The 20906-nt window shown below is 38.5% G+C and overlaps 2 protein-coding genes across 2 annotated transcripts; both read left to right on the top strand.

The window, feature by feature from the left end:
* The first annotated feature begins 4166 nt into the window (after positions 1-4166).
* LOC102988232 (calmodulin-alpha) lies at positions 4167-16226 on the top strand. Its single transcript, XM_055088847.1, has 5 exons — positions 4167-4307; positions 10221-10251; positions 15808-15951; positions 16046-16152; positions 16194-16226. Exons 1-5 carry the CDS (start codon positions 4305-4307, stop codon positions 16224-16226), a joined length of 318 nt encoding a protein of 105 aa, XP_054944822.1. The 5' UTR covers positions 4167-4304.
* Positions 16227-16241: 15 nt separating this feature from the next.
* LOC129392645 (neo-calmodulin-like) lies at positions 16242-18496 on the top strand. The gene is made up of 4 exons (XM_055089169.1): positions 16242-16419; positions 16514-16620; positions 17039-17174; positions 17917-18496. The coding sequence occupies exons 1-4, from the start codon at positions 16242-16244 to the stop codon at positions 17943-17945; spliced, it is 450 nt and encodes a 149-aa protein (XP_054945144.1). The 3' UTR covers positions 17946-18496.
* Positions 18497-20906: the final 2410 nt, after the last annotated feature.

Raw genomic sequence — 20906 nt, 5'->3', positions numbered from 1 at the left:
TTTGAGTACTATTTCCTGAATTCTCTCCAGGTTGGCATGTAACAAGTTCCATTCTACATGCATAGGAGAGAAGTTGATGCATACTGTTGGTGCCTTAGGGCATTTAGGGCTTAATTCTTTCACCTGTTGAGAATCACATAGGGCCTACAATCAAGAATGCCACTGTGACTGTCCTCTGCCCTTGTTCATAGCACAGCTGGCTGGAGGAGAGAAACTATGGGAAGGAAGCGTCAAAGGATGGGGCTTGTGTTATCTCTATTCTGCAAATTGAGGAACTGAGGCCTGGAGAGGAAGTGCATTCTCATTTTCCCAGGATGGACAAAGGTAGCAAGCTGTAATATCTCACCAGACAGGAGAGGAAAATAAACAACTAACCACCTCTTAGGCCTTGATGTAATGGTGGTAACCAACTTTGCTTCTCAGCTGGAAGTTGCCAAAGTAAGGCTGTACTGTATGTCATCTTGTGGAAGACAAATTCTCTATAAATAAATTGATTTGAAACAGTGTCAAATACACAAAAACCACAATGGCTTTAAATATACGTCTTGACTTTTTTTTCTCATTTTCTTTCTCTTATTGGAGAGGTCAGCAAGGAAGTTTCTGCAAGAGAGGCCTTACTGAAATTCAACCTAAGAAACCAGGAAGAACTTTTCTGTGTTCTTTTTAACAGACATATTTCATTACCAAATATTTGTTTAAAAGCTCCTTGATTCAATACGTACGTCTCTAAGCATGCACCTGTATATTATACTTAAGCTTGTTATATGTTATGCATCAATCCTTTTAAAAATTCATTTTCTAGAAGAAGTGATTATTCGTTTCATCATTCAATTTTCCATCATTAAAAATTTCATATGTAAAAGCACTGCATACTGATGGGGTAAAAATCTTTTGATAGCCCTTCCATCTGAGGAAGAATCAGGGACAAATTTCTGAGGAAAATCTTGGAAAGACTTGGGCGCTACCACAATGGAGAGTAATGGGATGGTGGCCTTAGGGATCTGTTTTCAGCTCAATTCTGAGGCAGAGGTACCCACTTTTAAGCAACATTCTCAATGGTACAGTGTATTTCATTTGTGGGGTAACTTAATTAAGCCCACCCACTCCCCCTGTGGAATCATTATATCACATTAGCAAGGACAATAGAATCATGGGGGTCCTGAGTTTTTACTGAACAGTCATTCATCTGAAAGGAAGGTCACAGGGTTGCCAATACTAACTGAAAGAGCACTTACTTTGTGTCTGATTTGTATGACTGAAAGAAAGAGAATCCATCTCCAGCCTAGTAAAGGAAATACTTTAGATGGCTTGAGAAAATGCCTAAATTGTTTAAAGCAGGTTAAATTCCACTGAGTCTTTCCAAGTGGGTGCAGATAAGCTGTTAGAGAATGTCTTGGTCTTGCTGGGCAGGAAGGTGTTCTGGAAGGATCCTTCTCAGTAGGCAGATTTTACCTTGGCTTGCTGAAAATGCTGTTCACTAGGTTTCAAGGGTCCACATGGCTGTGCTTTTTACTGGAAAATTCTAAAGCCTTGATGTGGCCTAAGAGGATTCTTTCTGGACAGTGGTTCTACCAACCTCCTTGAGGAACCTCAGTTTGAGCATGACCCTTAGTTCCTTTCTAACTTCCCAGCACCCTCTCCCGAGATCGGCTGGCCCTGGTAATGCCTAACCACTGACACTCCTCCGTTGTGCCATGCAATTGCATGCCTCTGGGCCTTTTGCTCTGTTCTTTCTTTCATCTAAACTTGCTTCTCTCTTCCTCCCTGGCTTTTCACTTTTTCCTAGCCCATTATCATGTCAGACTCAATTTAGGAGTCATGTTCTTTGGGAACCCTCTTTGGAACCTCTGTGGTGAGCAAAGGTCCTCTCCTCTGTGCCTTCTAAACCCCCTCTAAGGTAACAATTACATTATATTCGAATGAGTTTACACAGTAGGTAAACTATTGCTATTCATTTGTTAAATATTCCAGGTTATGCACACCCTTGCTTATTTTGGGTGGGACCAAGGAGTTAATTTTTTTTAAATGGGGGAAAATATACGAAACAAGAATGACAGAATGCTGTTAACTGGTAAAGCTGAGTGATGGCTAGTTGGTTAAGTGATGGTTATACTTTTGTCTCCACTTGTATATTGCTTATGTCTAAAGTTTTCCAAATAAAGTTCAAAAATATAAAAAAATTTTCATGTGTGATAAAATGCACATAAAATTTACCATCTTAACCATTTTAAAGTGTAGGGTTCAGTGGTACCGAATACATAATGTTACGCAACCATCACTCATCCCAACTCTTTTCATCTTGTCAAACTGAAACTCTTTTTTGCGGTAGGCGGGCCTCTCACTGTTGTGGCCTCTCCCGTTGCGGAGCACAGGCTCCAGACGTGCAAGTTCAGCGGCCGTGGCTCACGGACCCAGCCGCTTCGCGGCATGTGGGATCTTCCCGGACTGGGGCACGAACCCATGTCCCCTGCATCGGCACGCGGACTCTCAACCACTGCGCCACCAGGGAAGCCCTGAAACTCTTATCTATACCCGTTAAACAATAACTCCCCATTCCCCCTTTCCCTGACAACCATCATTCTACTTTCTGTGATTTTGACTATTCTAAATACCTCATATAAATGGAATCATACAGTATTTGTTTTTTTGTGTGTGACTTATCTCACTTAGCATAAGGTCCTTAAGCTTCATCCATGTTGTGGCATATTACAGAATTTTTAAGGCTGAATAATATTCCATTGTATGTAACAACAAACGTATACCACATTTTGCTTATCCATTCATCCACTGATGGACATTTGGGTTGCTTCCACATTTTAGCGATCGTGAAGACTGCCATGAACATGGGTGTACAAATATCTCTTCAAGATCCTGCTTTCAGTTCCTTCGGGTATATACCAAGAAGCAGACTTGCTGGATCATATGGTAATTCTATTTTTAATTTTTTAAGGAACTACCATACTATTTTCCACAGTGGCTGTACCATTGTACATTCTCACCAACAGTGCACAAGGGTGCCAGTTCCAAAGAGCTAAATTTTATGTGGCTTTAGAAATGTTCTATTAAATCTGAGAGGTTAGCGACCCAAAGGGGTAAATTCATTATGAAATTCATTGTGACCATATGTATTATGGTTTTATTATAGTAACCACTTGTTGGGTGCCTACCCTGTGCCAGGTACTTTAACATTTTACCTGAACGCCAGTCTCTATATGATTCTTATTCTTACGATAATCTTTCAATATAGGTGTTATAACCTCCATTTCACAAATGAGGCTAAAGATTAAATGGCTCATCCACGGTCATACATCTAAGAAAGTGGCCCAAGTGATACTCATACCCAGGTCTCACTCCAAGCCAGACTCCTATTATTCCACAACATCAAGTGGCTATTGGGAGTGACTAATCCCACAGAATCCGGGATACTGCGCTTTTTCAGTGATTTTTTTCCCCCCGGTAAATTACCCCAGACAAACGCGGCGAAGGGGAAGTATAAACGGAAGACCCTTTCAGATTAGTCAGCTGAGCAGGTGCGTTCGCCCTTACTCAGATATTCGGGTTTTGTGAGGGAGTAAAACGGTAAGCGTGTGGCCGCCACGAGGCCAATAACCGAAGCTGAGAAAAAGAGCGCGGGGTAGGGGTTTCACTGGGTCTTTCAGCTTCATTCTTAATCGGCGTTTTCGTAGACCCCTATACCAGGGGCGGGAAAGTGTGCGTACGACTGTGGAGAGAAAGGATGGGTGGAGGAGGAAGACTCTCCAGCCAAGCGCAAAAAAAGCGGCTCCGCCGCCTGGCGCAGTTGCCAAGACAGTGCGGCCAGGGCAGCAACGGCACAAACGGCAGAAACCACACCGCGTCCCGGCGGCGGTGCCTGCGAGCCCCAGTGACGCATTGCAGGTATGAACCAGCCAATCAGAGGCCGGTTTAACGATCGTAACGTCACGCGTCGCTACCACGATGCTCTTCCGCGCCGCAAAGTAGCGCCTCTCAGGCGCGACTCCACCGGCCCTTCAACGGCTCGCTGGGAAGCGAAACCCACTTTCGCCATCCGTTCGCCGCCCTCCCTTTATCTCTTGTATCGTCGACCACACAACTGTGGATAAAGGGGTCTCGAGAGGAGTTGGAGTGGAGGGGGTTGGCCGGGACTCGTTTGTGATGTTCCGTTATTTGGCGTGCGGCGGAGGGATCTGGCGGAGGGAGGTGTTTATGAGGCGCTGGGGGCGGAGGAGGAGAATTAGTCCGAGTGGAGCGAGCGAGCCGAGTGGTTGTGTAGTCGAGTCCCGGAGACCGGTAGCGCTTGCAGCATGGTGAGTGCGTCGCTAAGCTGCCGGCGCTCGGCCTGTGGGGGGAAGAGGCTGAAGCGAATTGACGAAAGAAAGGGAACTTGCCACTCTCACACCCTCCAGGAGTGGTTTTCGCCAGGGGGATGGCGCACATGAGGCTGGGGGCGCCCGCGGCCGTTGTGTCGCAGGTGCTTCCCCACCCCCCATCTCCTCAGGGAGGTGTCCCCTAGTGTACTGGGGGCCGGGCGCACCGCCCCCGGCGCTGCGGAGCTCCTCAGGGGCTGGATGAGGATGGAGCCCGGGCGGGGGGCAGGTCGGCCCCCGGGGGAGGCGAGAGTGGAAGGGTGGAGGGGAGCAGGAGCGCAGAAGCTTTGGGTCGGGCATCTCGAAAGGTCAGCCCAGGGCCGGATTCAAAAGCCCAACGGACGGTTGGTGCGGACGCCAGGAAGCGCTTTTGTCCGCGCGCGGCCGTTTTGCGCCGAGGGGGCGGGCGGGAGCGCGCGAGGCCGTCAGTCCGCAGCCCCGCGGGTCAGGCCGGGAGGGGGCGAGGGGCGGGCGCGCTGTGTGGGCCGAGCCCGCGCGGCGCGGGGAGCGGCCGGGGGCGGGGCGGGGCGGGCGCGGGGCTGGGGCCGCCGCCCGCCGGGCTAGGCTCGCGCCCCAGCTGCTGCGCTGGCACCTGCAGGACTGCGGAGGTCTGGGCGGCCCGCGGCGCTGCGAGGCCGGCCGTTCCGGCATAGGTTGGGGTGGGCAGCCTCGGCCGGTTCCCATCCCCCTCTGGCGGCGCGAAGGAAGCTGGGTGAATCCTGATCCTTTTGCTCCCTCTGCTCCTTGAGACCTGATTCCACCTCCCAGGCTGGACATTTAAAATAAAAAAAAATTTTTAAGTGGTTTTGTCGTTAAAGGAAATGGCTGTATATCTGAAGTCAGGCGCAGCCTCCCACTATTCATCTCGTTAGAGAAAGCCAGAGGCTCCAGCTAGGGTCTGAAAGGCATTTCCTGTTCACCTACCGAAAGCCAGCTCCGGGGTGATTGTCGTTCTGTTGTGAAAGTCGGTCTTACTCTCCTGTAACAGTTGGAAGGATGCCTTTGAGAAGGGCCATAGTCCTCTTCTTGTCCTCTTCTTGAGTGCTCACGTGCACGCCGAAACGTTAAAGAACCGCTACCACACACAGTGTTGCCCCGCTCCAACCCCCTTGAAAATAACTGGTATTTCCGTAGAGAAAGTGCCAGATATCTTAATGTGCAGTTCACTTCATTTGTACAGTAACGGCTGTCAAAGACCGTCGTGAAAGAAGGGGGACAGGGAATTTTTAGAAGCATTTTCCTGTCACTAGAGACCGGAACTCCAGTTCTTTCCTGTTTAAAAAAAAACAAAAAACTAATGAGGACGGTAATTTGCAATACTTATTTTGTCGTTTCTTCTGCCAAGTGGTTATGGGAGATGGGTGTGTCCAGGAGGCAAGGTGACATCTTAAACAGGAGTTGGGAATCCTTGCCAACTGAAACCTCCACCATGTATGGGTGTGGGGAGGAGTTCGCATTTGTTTGATGTACTCTTCCATCTTGATATCCTAAATTATTCTAAATTTGAATGTGCTGGTTGAGTTTACTTTTAGGTGAAACAGGGTGTACACTATAGGCATGTAATTAAGATTCAAAATTGTGGGGTAAATTTTTTTTTTTTTAATTTTTCATATGAAAGGTAAGGTTTCTTCCTGATCAGTCTGATAATTGAATCAAGAGCTCAAATGGAGTTTCTTGGTGAGGCATAGAGTTTGTATCTATATCTACTCTTCGGGGTCCTTTGCCAAGGGTAGGCTTTTGTAGTTACTGTTCACATCATTGATGTTTGGGGGGGGTTCAGTTAGTTAAATTGACAGTCATTGTTAACTAATTTGGGAATTGTCCTCAGGTAATTTTATAATTATAAGACCTGACGATTTAAAATTAGGACTCTGTAAAGTCAAAGAATGAACATGTATTTGATGTGGAAGTGGAATAAGTTTGCTCACATGGCTCTTGGGTTTACATATAGTTGATGCATGCTCATTGAAGGGAGATTGATTGCATTAAGAAGACTTGAGGCTGGGGTGATAAGTAAAAGATGTGAAGAGGTAGAAAATTTGGTCACTTCAGTCTAATTAAATATCCCATCGAACAGCAAGAAGATCTGTTTCTACTAGACTGAAGAAATTCACCAAGGCTCTATTAAAATATAGAAAGTTCTAGATTCAGCTAGAATGATCAAATTAGGCCTTTAGTAAAGGTAATTTTTAAGAAGTAATATCTTCTAGTGTTTTCTCTTTTGGGCCAAGATGCCGTGTAAGTGCTGTTGTATCAGAATGAAAGGTATCTTAAACTCTACTGAAATAATTTAGAGATGACTTTTGATATAGCTAAAACAAATACCCTGATTTCTGAAATAGTACAAAAATTTTTATTTATGAAGCCTTTGTTGTATCTAAGTGGCACTTGGAGTAAACAGGAATCAATGAAGGGTGGAAGTTTGTTTCATTTCAAGCCTATGGACTGATACACTTACTCAGATATGAATTTTGGATTATTTTTATACCACCTTTCACTAGATATGCTCCAAGGGTATCCATACCTACTTTTGAATGCCATTTGGGAAATGTTTAATAGGTATGTGATTTCCTTAAGGTCACACATGTAGTCTAGATTAGTAGTGTTTTTCTCAGTGTTGACAAATACCTGCATTTCTCCAAAATGCAGATTCTAGTCTAGTAGGTCTGAGGTGGAACCTGAGAGTGTACTGATGCCTGGGAGCTTTCTCTAGAGTTGACAAGAGCAGTAGGACGAATTACATCAATATTTGTAGAAACAAAGGAGTAAGAACTAGTCATCTCTCTAGTGAGTTATTTACTGAGACAAACACACATTTTGATGAGCTTGAGTTTTCCCAAAAGTATAATTCTTCTAGTTCTTCTACCAAGAAAATGACTCTCTGCATAGACAGAAATAAGAACCAAATTTATTTGTATTTCATTGGAAAAGGCTTACAGATTACAGTGCTAGGGAGCTTTGTGTTCTTGCTTTTAGTAGGCTTTAATCTGAATGTTCCTGATAAAGTTTATTTTAAAACCTTGAACTCTGGGTTAGCAGTAAATACAAAAAAATTGTCTAAGTTTCCTGAAACATTACAAGCAATATCCAGCACTTTCAGGCAATGTAACTTAGTCTCCTGTTTATTCCTTGAAGCTAATTTGTGATCTTTACTGAGATCGCAGACAGGATGGTGTGGGGCCATTAAAATTTTGACTTTTCAAGCAAAATTGGATAATTTTAAAGTTTTCTTCCTGAGGCCTTCTCAGCTTTCATACAAATGAGTCTTCTCAAAATCTCTTCCCGCACAATTTGTTGAGAGAAAAATCCCTGCTGTTTCTGCACATAGCAGTCATTCCTTCAGCTTTCACACATGGTGCAGTGTCTTCCACACATTTGGCTTAACTGGTCCTAAACTGATGTGTCCTGCCACATCTGTCCCTGGGCTTGCACCTTGTGGTTTCAGTTTGTGGAGGTAGATTTTCTCATCTTAAAGTTAACATGGAATGTGGTGAGTTTGCTGTAAAGGGCTTGATAATGCCCCACCTGTCTACCTTCTGTGTGGAAGTTGAACTAGTCAGGTTGGTGTTTAACATTACATTGTAGGTTCTCTGGTTAATTAATTTATATAAAAGAGTTATCACTGAACTCTTTGGGCTAGCCCTTTACATAGCTTCTCACTTACTGTGCACAATAACCCTGCAAGGTAGGTATTAATATTCTGTGTCACAGGTGAAGTTGACAATGAGAGGTTGAGTAACATGTCCAAGGTCACAGCTATTGAGTGGCAGAGCTGGGATACTGGCCCAGCGATGACTCGAAGCACCATGCTTTTTTCTTCCACCATGCCATGTTGCCTTTCTTTCAAAAATGATAGACGTCCAGCAGAATGGAATGAGACTAGAAGTAAATCATCTATAGCCTCTAACAAAGTAAAAATTAACTCAGTGGATTTACTGGGTTTTAAATCTTATTCCTAGAGAAAACAATCGCCTGATTTTTATACCAAATACTTGGAGGATTGGGATTTGTAAGGATAAAAGTAGATAATTTTTATTTTATAAACTTCTGCATTTGAGCTTAATTATTGGCTCTTCAGTTTTAAGTTACTAGACTATTGGCTTTTTTTCTTCTCTTTTTTCTAAAGCAACGAGTTGAGTTTGCATCAAGGTCAAATCAAAATTGTTTATCAGGGAAAGAAACTTCTCCTTTTCTGGGTTTCTTCTCAAATGTTCTCATGCTGTCTCCTAGAGAAAAAAATGTGATGCTATCCTGTATTAAGGTTTTATCCTTTCCAGGGGTGTGTTCATTTAAAATGAAGGAAACCAGGCAGTGTTTATTCTTCTTCTCATACCAATAAGTGAATGGATTAATCATAGTACACTTGACTTCTGTAGGTAGGAATATTAGATAGGAGGCTATTTCTTGTCAGTGCCTCTGGATATATGTACCAATAAGCAATGAAATGTCCAAGGATGAAGGCCACATGAAGAACAAGGAGGCTTGTTATTTTGCAGATATTTTTATTATATTATGGTGTGCTCTGAATTTAAAATTGAAGGTATTGGATATGTCTGACACCTTAGTGTTTAATTCTGACTCTACTAGTTAGTAGTTTTGTACTCCTGCTCGCTGAAATTTAACCTGAGCCTCTCTCCCCATCTGTAAGATAGGATGTTAATGATATTATTAATGCCATTAAGGGTCGTTGTGAAGATTGAATAAAAACAACATATATAATGGGTTTTAGCAAGTGCCTGAATGTGTTTTTAAAGTAAAAACAAGTAACTCTTCTCCATTTGCTAAAAACATCACAAATCTTATGCTCACTTTGGAATTTCAAACATCAAGAGAAAATAAGTAGCTGGACTTAACATTTTGTAAGTAATGTACGTCAAATATTCAGAATCCTGGATTCTCTGCAGTTGCGTGGCAGGTGCGGAGGAGTAAAAACTGGTACCTTTCATGTTGCTCCAGCCAGGACAGCTTGGATTTTTGTCTTTTTGATAGTTTTGCTTAGTAATTTTTTTGTTGTTGTTGAGGTTTGGAAAATCACATATATGTCCAAGTGAAGTACTTAGCCACTTACAGGGGAATTTTAAATGTAGTCCTTGTTCATTATTTTTGATTCAATGGAGATTTCTGGTATTAATGGTTTGTATTTACCTGAGGAGGTAAGCTTAAGTTTAAATATCTTAATTTTGTAAAAGGAAACATTTCTATTGGATCTATCCTTGCTTTAGAAGAATACCAATTCCAATTAAACTTTCTAGTATGCTAGATTTGCTTTTTAAAAATTTGTGTAAAATTAGACTTTCAAACGTATTCTGAAATATTTTCGTATCTTAAACTCGGGGGCGAGTTACCTTAGCTTTGAAGATAAGATGTGTGCATTTTCTGCCCACCTGTGTTTGGTACTAAGGAATGTTGAACTAAGTAAAGTTTATGGAACAGGGTGAACCTTGAATGTTTTTTTTGTTTTTAATTTTTATTTATTTAATTATTTATGGCTGGGTTGGGTCTTCGTTGCTGCATGCGGGCATTCTCTAGTTGTGGCGAGCACAGGCTATTCTTTTTTGCGGTGCGCGTGCTTCTCATTGTGGCAGCTTGTTGTGGAGCGCGGGCTGTAGGCATGTGGGCTTCAGTAGTTGCAGCACATGGGCTCAATAGTTATGGCACACGGACTTAGTTGCTCCGCAGCATGTGGGATCTTCCTGGACCAGGGGTCGAACCCTTGTCCCCTGCATTGACAGGTGGATTCTTAACCACTGCACCGCCAGGGAAGTCCCACATTGAATGTTTTTAAACTTGTTTCTGTAAGTGTTAAACTACATACTCTCAAGCCACTTAACTATTTCTTTGATCTCTTTGTAGGCTGACCAACTGACTGAAGAGCAGATTGCAGGTGAGAAATAACTTTACTAGATTATACCCATTGGATTTTATTATAAATTGATTCGCTCTTCTCAAAATAAGGTACTTGTGTGACAGAATTAACTTTGATTTGTGTAGTAGATGGTGACAAATGAGTGTAATACAGTAATTGAATCTACTCTGGCAAGTGAGAAAGTAAACTTGACTATGAAAGATGTGTGGGGCTAACTGTAATTAAAGACATGTTTTTAGGTTATGTGGATATACTTTTGAGCCTGGTAGGGGTGGTCTTTTTTTTCTTAAAGATTATCTTGCTGTAAAACATGAATCCCGGGCAGTTTTTAATACGTCAGCTTCGTATCAGTCTCCATAGGAAAAGAGGCCAAATAGTAGTTAATAGGTAACTCGAAATGTAAAATCAGAAAATGAATGTTGAATTAACCCTGGTTTAAAGTAGCTAATATTTTAACCTTAGCATTGCATATATGGTCATTCAGGGAATAACCATTTCTCTAGTGAAAAACTTAGATCCAAAAGTTAGCATTCTACTTTACAGATGTAGTAATTTGAATTTTATCTTAAAAAGCAGTGACAGCTGTTGAAATCAGTTTTACATTTTGTATCCTTCGATTTGCTATGAATTATGTGAAATTGCTACGTAAAACTTCATGAGATGTTGTCAATATGCCAAACCATTAGTACTTTTGATTTATTCTACTACTTTGAGATGGCTAGTTAACATCAAAATTTTGGGGAAACTTAATAAATGGTGTTTTGTTTTTTTGATTGCAGTGTTGAAATGCTTTTCAAACTCTATTCCTTGACTTTAATTTATAGACTTATTAACAAAAGCATCAAGCAGTTATGACTGCCATAGTTTTCCTGGTAGGCGAGGAATTTCAAGAGCCCAAAATCTCTAAAGCTTTTTTTTTTTTTTTTTTTTTTTTTTTTTTTTTTTTAATGCTAGAGTAAACTGAGAAAACCCAATTGGAACTGAGCTATGTAGCCCATTTAAAGTAAGCTGCACCCCTCATACACAAATTTGGTGGAGCCAGAAATCATTAGTCTCCTCAAATACTCATCACAAAATAGTATTTGCTAGGAGTGTGTAAAGTAGAAAGCTATTAGCATTAAGGACCAATTTAAGCAGGTTTTATTTTTATTTCTTACTGTGTGCATTTGACTTAAACTGGGAATTTGCTTTTTAGGGTTGGTAAACTTGCATGTATAGGGTCATGTATAGGGTGTGTTGAAGTAGTCAAGCACAGCTTTGGAAATAATTTCTTTCTTTTATAAGTGTATTGATGAAATGTAAGTTATTCTGGAATAGTTTTCTATATAATGTCTTGAGGAAATGACTTGGGGTATTATTTCCACTCTTTAAGTTCTTACCTTCTCTAATACACCTGTCTTTGCCTTTCATTTCTCGGTAGTCCCAGTCAGGTAGTTCTGCATGGCACAGCATGTTCACTTCAGGATAGAAAATGTATTACTCAAGGTGCCAGTCACATAGTTGATGCTCATTACTCCTCTCCCAAACACATGCAACTCTTTTAAAAAGTAGTCTGTGTCTGTTAATATAAGAGGCTCAGTCCTCTGGCTGATTGCATTTTTGTAAAGAATACTTGTTGTTCATGGAACATTGTCTTTAAGATAAATTCTGTCTTTTCATTGGTTCCTATCATACAATTAAATTTCTAGTGAGAGTGGTAGGAAAATCTATTTTAGGTTCCTTCCATACCCTGCCTTTTCCTAGGCTTTTAATAAAGCTGTTCTTGGACCCTAGGTTTCAGTGAACCTTTAAGGTAGAGGAGCCAAAGCTTTTATGCTGTTAAAAGAAAAATCCTGTGAAATCGGGGACCTTTTTATTTCCTCTTGTATCCCCAGTACCTCCCACACAGTAAGGACTGAATAAATATTGCTTTTCTTTTTTTTTTTCCCATTTACAGTTTTATTAAATTCCCTTAAACTTTGAATAAATATTTCTTGAATAGATAAATTTTCAAAGAGGTATGCCACACATATATGTTCTAGAACAGTACCTACCCTATTCCTAAGAATTATTCTGCCTCCTCCCAAAGTCCCTTCTCAATGTCTACCTTTGAGGTGAAGGCAAAAAATTATTTTAATCTGGTAAATTGTAATTGCTGGTAACCAGTTAATATCTTAGAGTCTTAGCTCTACTTGTGCTAACAAGCTTCATACATATAATGCAAGGTTGAATATACTAAGGTACTTTTTCAGTTGGCTTTATCTTCATCTGATAATCATTACTACAGATTTGAAATTCCTCTAACAAATAACTTAATTTAGAAAAAAGTATGCTTATTGTTTAGGTGAAGTTTCTAGAGTTGTTTACGTTACCCTGGTCTTAAAGAGCAATCCAGAACAGTCTAGTGTGACATCACTAACAATTTAGTTTTGTTGATGACTCTGCCATGATGTCATTAGTTGTTGGTATTTAATATTTAAAGGAAAAATGTAAAAATTTTTTTTTTTTCTTTAAAGAAATTTATGCCTAAACCATTAAACTTTTAAAGTTCAGTGTAGGGATAAAACTTACTTGATAGAAAAGTACTAATCTTACTCAACAATAAAGGTTTGGTACATGGCCTTTAAAGGATTAATAAGTTCAGAATTTTATAAATAAATAGAAATTGATAAACAGGCATTTATTTGATTTTTCTTGTGATTGTTTCATGATGACCTGTTTTAATACAATTATAAGTTTATGTAAAAAATATTTAGAAAGGTATCTTGGGGTTGCTAATGAACAAATAAAACAAGTAATAGTATGATTTCTGAAAGTTTCAACTTGGGCATAAGTAGAATGGATTTTGGGAGGTTCCATTAATTATGTTGAAGATAGCTGTTCTGCGACATTCAGGACCTGTTGTTTTCTTATCGTGTATTGAGGTTTTGACTCCTAGGTTTATATTCAATTCATTCCTGGGAAATACTGTTTAGAATGATTTGCTTCTATATGTTAAGATTAAACTGTTCTGAAGCACAAGTGGAGAGCTATAAAAGCAGGTGAAATATAATTGTACTTTTCAGTTTATTCTTATTTTAAGTTTTTGCAGGTGTTTCTGCCTCTTTAGTGTAAAAATACAAATAGAGATTTGGAATAAGCCTTGACCTTCAAAGTATTTTTATTCGTTCCTTTTTGTATGCATGAAGTAAACACTAGTTACAGCATAGAAATGATTTTATTTTCTGCTTTTCACTTATTCCAGCAAATATTTTAAGAGTTATTAGATGTTTAAACTTCTTGAAATTTAGAACACACATACATAAACTTATAGCATGCATTTTTCAGAATTTGTCCTTTAAGTTAAATCATTTAGTAAAATGATTATGGCTAGTTATACTGGGAATTTTTGTACATAATGGTGGTGTTACACGATAACTGTATTATAGCAGAGAATGTAATGTAAATAAATACAAATCTCTAAGTACTTTAATTTTCTTGGAGCCTAAGTTATTAGGTGATAGATGCTACTGTGTTCCAAACCTAATAGTTTATATATTTCTAGACAGTATTTGTACATCCTGTTTTTTTAAAAAACCTGAGTGTAAGATGGAAATGTTTTCATCAAATTCTGCTATTTGTAGGACTCGGATTTATTTTTGTCATTGGGTTAGTCTAGGTTAGTACTGCATATTTTCATAAGATCAGTCAGTAGTTTGGTACTAAGCTTCTGATATCAGGTGAGTTCCTCTGAAGACAAGTAATATTTAAATGGAGTGGAATGTTTAGCACTCAGTAGTAGTAAGTGGCACTTACTACTTACTGAGTGTAGCAAACTATAACTAGTCAGTGATACCTGATCTAAAGCTAAGCAATTAAAAGAATCAAAGCAGAAGAAAATAATGTGATAATCCAAAAAGGTAATAGGACTCAGGTAGTTGTGTGGGTAATTTTAAATAAAGAATCCATTTGGAGGCTATTGTGATAGTCCAGATAAAAGATGATAGGGTCATTAGCCAAAATGTTAGATGTAGAGATGAGCAAAGAATCAGGCAATATTTAAATAGCAGAATTCCATCAGGCCTTGACAGGTTTCAGGGAAAAAGAATTAAGGTGGCTTTTGTTTGCATTCCTAGGGTTGCTGAGGAGTATAGAATTGATTTTCATTAAGTCTTCCTTGAGGTCAGCCAGGGAAGATGTCCTGTAGGAGCGAGAAGTAAAAATATTATGTTGAGAGTGATGAGTGGACTAAAGATGTGAAGTCTTCATTATTAGTGGGCATAGATGAAATAGCCAAGGAGAGAAAAAAGGATAAGAAAATTGGTCACATCTATATGTAAGAGACAAATAGGAGCAAGACCCTTTGGCAGTAGGAGGTAGAAGGTAAATTACTGTTGTGAAAGCCAAGAGAAGTTTGGGAATTTTCCAGTGTAGTTGTGGATGCTGCAGGAAAATGAGACCATCTTTTTCTTGACATTTATTAAGTACTTATTTGCCAGCCATAGTTCTAAGTGCTTTACCTATACTAATTCTTAAATTTAGGAAGTAGGTACAGTTATCCCCATTTAACACACATGAGAAAGCTGAGGCAGAAAATTTGCCCAAGGTTATTTATATTACTAGTAAGTGGCAGAGCTGGAATTTTTTAGCCCAGGCAATTGAGTTCCAAAGTCCGCTTTTAGTTCTGTGCTGTATGCTTTTGTGTTTGCTTGCTAATACCTTTGCTAGCTTTGTTAACTAACTCATTTATATGCCCTTGCACTACCAAGTTAAATCTCTGCTTTAGTTTCTCTGTATTTGGGTATTCTGGACTGTTGCTCCAGTAGCTTTCCATGTAATCTAGTGGTGAATTGAAAGCAACATAATTTCACAAGAAGATCTGAAAGATTTTAGGCAATAATATATCTCACTCTATTATAAGCTTGGGATTTTATATTCTGAAGAAAGGTCTAAATTTTGTTTTCAGTGATACAGCACTTAGTTAAAACTGGCCATTCATATCTTGATCATCCCATTGTTAACATCATTATAGATTATTTGGTGATAGTCCCTTCTATCTTCCAGAAAAGGAAGCTAGCCTATTGCAGGTTGTTCTGAAGTTCAAAGTTTTTTGTTTTTAATTTAGTAGGTGATTAAATAGACTTAATTTTAACTTTGGGGATTACTGTAAGTAGTACAGTTGCTATATAGAAGTATGTATTTGGTAACAGTAGTTTTCCTTTTCTATTCTGAGTGTAGGTTAGATCTGTAATTTTGAATTGTGTTCCACAGAGCAGCTTCAACAGAAAATAGAGAAGCCAGTCATCTGGGGCTTTGAGTGTTTTCCTCTTTCAACAATAATTTGACTTTTATCTGGACTGTATTCTGGAGTTCCCTGTAAGATTTTTTAGATGAAAAAACTCTCAGGTAGATCAATATATGAGCGTATGATTAGCTAAAAATGTTTGAAATACCACAAGGTTTCCCCACCTAATCCTTCAGGAATCAAAATCCCATTTCAGGTCCTATCTTTATATATATATGTTTGCTTTGACGGTTGATTAATACATTTCATTTAGGAGGTTACTTTTTTATTGTTAACCTGTACATTTGGATTGTGGTCTCTCTTTCAAACAGAATTCAAAGAAGCTTTTTCACTATTTGACAAGGATGGTGATGGAACTATAACAACAAAGGAGTTGGGAACTGTAATGAGGTCTCTTGGGCAGAATCCCACAGAAGCAGAGTTACAGGACATGATTAATGAGGTGGATGCTGATGGTAAGTCTTTTTAGTTTCAGGGTTTGGGAAGGGGGAGTTGAAGAAGTGGCATTTAAGTTCTGTTGTAATGTTTCAACTAAACAAACCATTTCAGGTAATGGCACAATTGACTTCCCGGAATTTCTGACAATGATGGCAAGAAAAATGAAAGACACAGACAGTGAAGAAGAAATTAGAGAAGCATTCCGTGTGTTTGATAAGGTAAGTATCCAAAGACTGGATTTGTTCAATTTTAATTTGAGGATAAAAAGATATCAGGACCTCTTAATCTGTGAAGACTTGTTTTTCTGATGATTTACCAACATACTTTAATATCAAGCACAGAATTCAAAGAAGCTTTTTCACTATTTGACAAGGATGGTGATGGAACTATAACAACAAAGGAGTTGGGAACTGTAATGAGGTCTCTTGGGCAGAATCCCACAGAAGCAGAGTTACAGGACATGATTAATGAGGTGGATGCTGATGGTAAGTCTTTTTAGTTTCAGGGTTTGGGAAGGGGGAGTTGAAGAAGTGGCATTTAAGTTCTGTTGTAATGTTTCAACTAAACAAACCATTTCAGGTAATGGCACAATTGACTTCCCGGAATTTCTGACAATGATGGCAAGAAAAATGAAAGACACAGACAGTGAAGAAGAAATTAGAGAAGCATTCCGTGTGTTTGATAAGGTAAGTATCCAAAGACTGGATTTGTTCAATTTTAATTTGAGGATAAAAAGATATCAGGACCTCTTAATCTGTGAAGACTTGTTTTTCTGATGATTTACCAACATACTTTAATATCAAGCAAAAGCATTTTAAGAATTCAGTGTAGACGGAGGTTTCCTAATAACATATATATTGCCTTAGTTTTGCGGCAAAAGAGGCATCACTTGACTTTGGAACCAAGAAATTGTGATTTCAACATAGGATATCCTGCTTGACTCTCAGTGACATTTAATATATAGGTCAGCTATTTGTAAACTCTCTTTAGTTTGTATAGATTACTAAAGTATATTTTGCTCCCTAATGTGAAGTTTAATAAACTTCTATTCCAACTCGTTATGTCTATAATTTTGCTTAGACATTTTACTAAATTTTTTTGTAGGATGGTAATGGCTATATTAGTGCAGCAGAGCTCCGCCATGTGATGACAAACCTTGGAGAGAAGTTAACAGATGAAGAGGTTGATGAAATGATCAGGGAAGCAGACATTGATGGTGATGGTCAAGTAAACTATGAAGGTAAGTCTTTCACTGTCACTGGCTTATTCTGTGCTTTGACTTTAAGGTAGAGGTTCTTGTTAGGTATCTGATAGGTCAAAATTAGTGACTCCCCCCCCCCCCCCCGGAAATGGAGATGCTAAAACAGTTACTGATATTTACTAACCTTTTGCTATTCAGACTGTTGTGTACAGATTAGGCAACATGATTGTCACCTGAGAACTTTTTAGAACTATTTATTATCAGATCCTACCCCTTTACTTGGAATCTACATTTTAATAAGATTCCTGGGTGATTTCATAATGCACATTAAAGTTTGAGAAGCACTGCACTCCAAACTATGATAAAACAATTTTTGTTAACAATTGTGGAACAGTGTGAAAAGCTTCTTCAAACTTATTTCAAGATCCTCAAAATTAAGGTGACTTTCTTTCCTTGGATTCTCCTTCCCTCTAATTAGCTTTAAGTCTAAAATTATACATGCTTCAGTTCAGAAGTATCATATGTGATATTGAACTAAGAGCAAGAATGCTTTTTATTTGTAATAGCTTATCTAAAGCATTAATTTGGTTTATCATTAATAATCATAAATAATTTTGGTTTATGAAGGTCCAGCCTTGGCAGTGAACTAGCTTTCCTCTGTACTTTATGATAATTTTGAGGAAAGAAAGGGGAATGGAGACTGCTCCATGATTGAGTAAATGTGATTGGTTTTGTCAGACTTTTGCCATTGACTCAACATTTTTGTGTACTTCTTTTTCAGAGTTTGTACAAATGATGACAGCAAAGTGAAGACATTGTACAGAATGTGTTAAATTTCTTGTACAAAATTGTTTATTTGCCTTTTCTTTGTTTGTAACTTATCTGTAAAAGGTTTCCCCCTATTGTCAAAAAAAATATGCATGTATAGTAATTAGGACTTCATTCCTCCATGTTTTCTTCCCTTATCTTACTGTCATTGTCCTAAAACCTTATTTTAGAAAAATTGATCAAGTAACATGTTGCATGTGGCTTACTCTGGATATATCTAATAAGCCCTTCTGCACATCTAAACTTAGATGGAGTTGGTCAAATGAGGGAACATCTGGGTTATGCCTTTTTTTTTAAGTAGTTTTCTTTAGGAACTGTCAGCATGTTGTTGTTGAAGTGTGGAGTTGTAACTCTGCGTGGACTATGGACAGTCAACAATATGTACTTAAAAGTTGCACTATTGCAAAACGGGTGTTTTATCCAGGTACTCGTACACTATTTTTTTGTACTGCTGGTCCTGTACCAGAAACATTTTCTTTTATTGTTACTTGCTTTTTAAACTTTGTTTTAGCCACTTAAAGAAAATCTGCTTATGGCACAATTTGCCTCAAATCCATTCCAAGTTGTATATTTGTTTTCCAATAAAAAAATTACAATTTACCCAACTGTTGCTCTGAATCTGAGTCATTTAATTAACTCGAGGTTAAATAATTTTGAGAATCAAGTGGGGAGGTGGTTTCTACTTGGTATAATTTAAGTTTAGATAAGTAATTTTTTTGACTACTTAAGACTGTTTGGTTTTTAAATTATGATACTTCCTTCAAAAGGTTTAAGTGAAAGATTAAGAAACCTTTTGTAAGTGTACCTAGCATGGGGACTGGCATAAGGTAGGTGTTCAGTGTTGCTGCCTACCTTTTTAATATATTTTTCAACTTTGGCATTTGTTTATCCATATAGACTTCAGCCATGCAGTGATTTTTTTAAATGTTTGTGTTTAAAAACACAAAAAATCCAAATGGGGGGTGAGTCATTATGTTTTTGCCTCTATTTTTTAATGTTTTACTCAGTGCTTTTTAATTCTACTACCAGAAAACAAAGGAGAATTTTCAGTTGTGCCTGCCTATCTGCAACATACTTTACAAATAAGGTATTTTTAGTAGTGGATTGACAGTAACTAAACCTTGTTTTAGTATTTGCTTGCTTCTAAACTATTGCTTTCTCTATAAACTACTCAAAAGGTGGTTATCAGGGTTTCTGTTTTTCTAACTACCTTTTAAATACTTAAGGAAAGATTGCATAGCAAAGCAGAGCCAAGATTAAAACATTTAAGTATAATTGTTACTTGATTATTACAGCCACAAGGTTTTTAATTTCCCAGGGGCGCAATTTGTTTACTGTGCATCTTTGACTATTTTAATATCACTGTTATTAGTTCTACAGGAAAATGGAAAACTGGATGGTCAGTGAAGGAAAAGAGTTAAGTATGTTTTAGGTAGGATGAGGAAAGTTAACAGGAATTGATCATCCTAACGGTATTATTACATGTTAGGTAGGCAGTACTAATTAGGAAGAGCTTCATTAGATGTAAGAGTTTAGTCAAAGGTGGGAGAAGATTCATGTGTCTAGCTGTTGAGGCACATTAATCTCCAGAATATTAAACATGGGCTTTGGAGTTTTAATTGCAACAGTATTCAGATCATTGTATAACTTTGAAGAGGTCAGTATTACCTGAGCCTTGGTTATCTTACCTGTAAAATGGGTGTAATTTACCCAGCTGGTTTCTAACTTTGTTTTTATAATAATGTTAGGTAAAGCACTTAGCATAGTTCCTGGTATTTGCATTAAGTGTTCAATCTATGCTGTTAAATCAGTTATGATCCTTGTAAAATGAGGGAATTGGGCAAAGTTAATATTGGTGCTTTTCCAGTTCCAATAGTTTGAAGTAAAGTTGTTGATAACAAGGTGGAAGGGGAAAACACGTTTTTGGGGTACTTTGGTGTGTCATGTTACGGGTTTTATATTGTAATCTTCATGAAAATCACACAGTAAGCATTACATAATCTCAAATCAGGATTATAATTTTAAAACCTTATCTTCAAATCTTACCCATATTACCTGTTTTATATTAGCAGCATCATGGTAATTGATGATTCTTTTTCCAAATACTGTCTGTAGCATGTTTGCTTTCAGGCGATTCTAACCTAAACTATCACTGTTGCAGTTAAAAGTGATCCTGGAATATGTAGAATATGAAGTATTTTACCTAGAATTTTTATTAAAAATCTAATGCATAGCAGAGGCACTGTTGACCTCTACGAAGTGTAGTCTCGTATTTGCAAAGAGAAATGGTTCCTCCCTTTAAAACTGCTGTAATGATAACCTGAAAATAAATCTTAAACTTTTCTCAGTGGTATTATGCAAGACGGTGTTTTCTTAAGGGGACATTTTGTTTATTCTACATACTTAGTCTGTTTTATTGGTAAAGTCCTTGAAATCATTTACCCATGCTGTTTCTATTTTTGCGATACCCAAAACTATTTTCTCATCTAGGTGTTTCCTTATATTTCACATCTTGCATGGGTTTCTGGACTTCTCTGTACCTTTCATCATATTCAGTCTCTAGGGTACCAGTCCCTAGTCGGCTGAGCCAGTTTTACAGGCTGAGCCAAAATAAGAAAATGAAATGAGGCACAGTGACGGACTGGCTTAATCAGTTTTGTGAAAGTTCTGTTTTTTACTTGTCTCTTGGTCTTAGTATTTCAGTTTTTGATTTCAAACCTGGTGCCTGGCTCCTCCCCTCCCCATTTTTCCTGCTATTTTTAAGGCTGTGTTAAATGAATTCAGAATCCCAGTATTTCAAGAGAAACTTAATGGCGTCCTCCTGTCTCTTGCTACTTAAAAAGTCACCTGCAGAATCACCTGTGAGAGCTTGTTAGAGATGCGGAAGGTTAGGCCCTGCCCTAGAATCTCAATCAGAATCTTTATTTTAACATTATTTCCTGG

The sequence above is a fragment of the Physeter macrocephalus genome, chromosome 12, assembly GCF_002837175.3.
Source record: "Physeter macrocephalus isolate SW-GA chromosome 12, ASM283717v5, whole genome shotgun sequence".
In the NCBI taxonomy this organism is placed as follows: domain Eukaryota; kingdom Metazoa; phylum Chordata; class Mammalia; order Artiodactyla; family Physeteridae; genus Physeter; species Physeter macrocephalus.
The sequence above is the reverse complement of the archived record's forward strand: the minus strand, read 5'-3'. Positions and strand labels throughout refer to the sequence as shown.

Excerpts from the sequence above, each read along its gene's own strand:
- LOC102988232 (XM_055088847.1), top strand. Across the intron at positions 10,252-15,807 it reads GACTGAAGAGCAGATTGCAG|AATTCAAAGAAGCTTTTTCA; the intron begins GTGAGAAATAAC and ends TCTTTCAAACAG. Across the intron at positions 16,153-16,193 it reads CATTCCGTGTGTTTGATAAG|GATAAAAAGATATCAGGACC; the intron begins GTAAGTATCCAA and ends TTTTAATTTGAG.
- LOC129392645 (XM_055089169.1), top strand. The coding sequence starts at position 16,242 with ATGATTTACCAACATACTTTAATATCAAGCACAGAATTCAAAGAAGCT. Across the intron at positions 16,420-16,513 it reads TAATGAGGTGGATGCTGATG|GTAATGGCACAATTGACTTC; the intron begins GTAAGTCTTTTT and ends AAACCATTTCAG. Across the intron at positions 16,621-17,038 it reads CATTCCGTGTGTTTGATAAG|GATGGTAATGGCTATATTAG; the intron begins GTAAGTATCCAA and ends ATTTTTTTGTAG.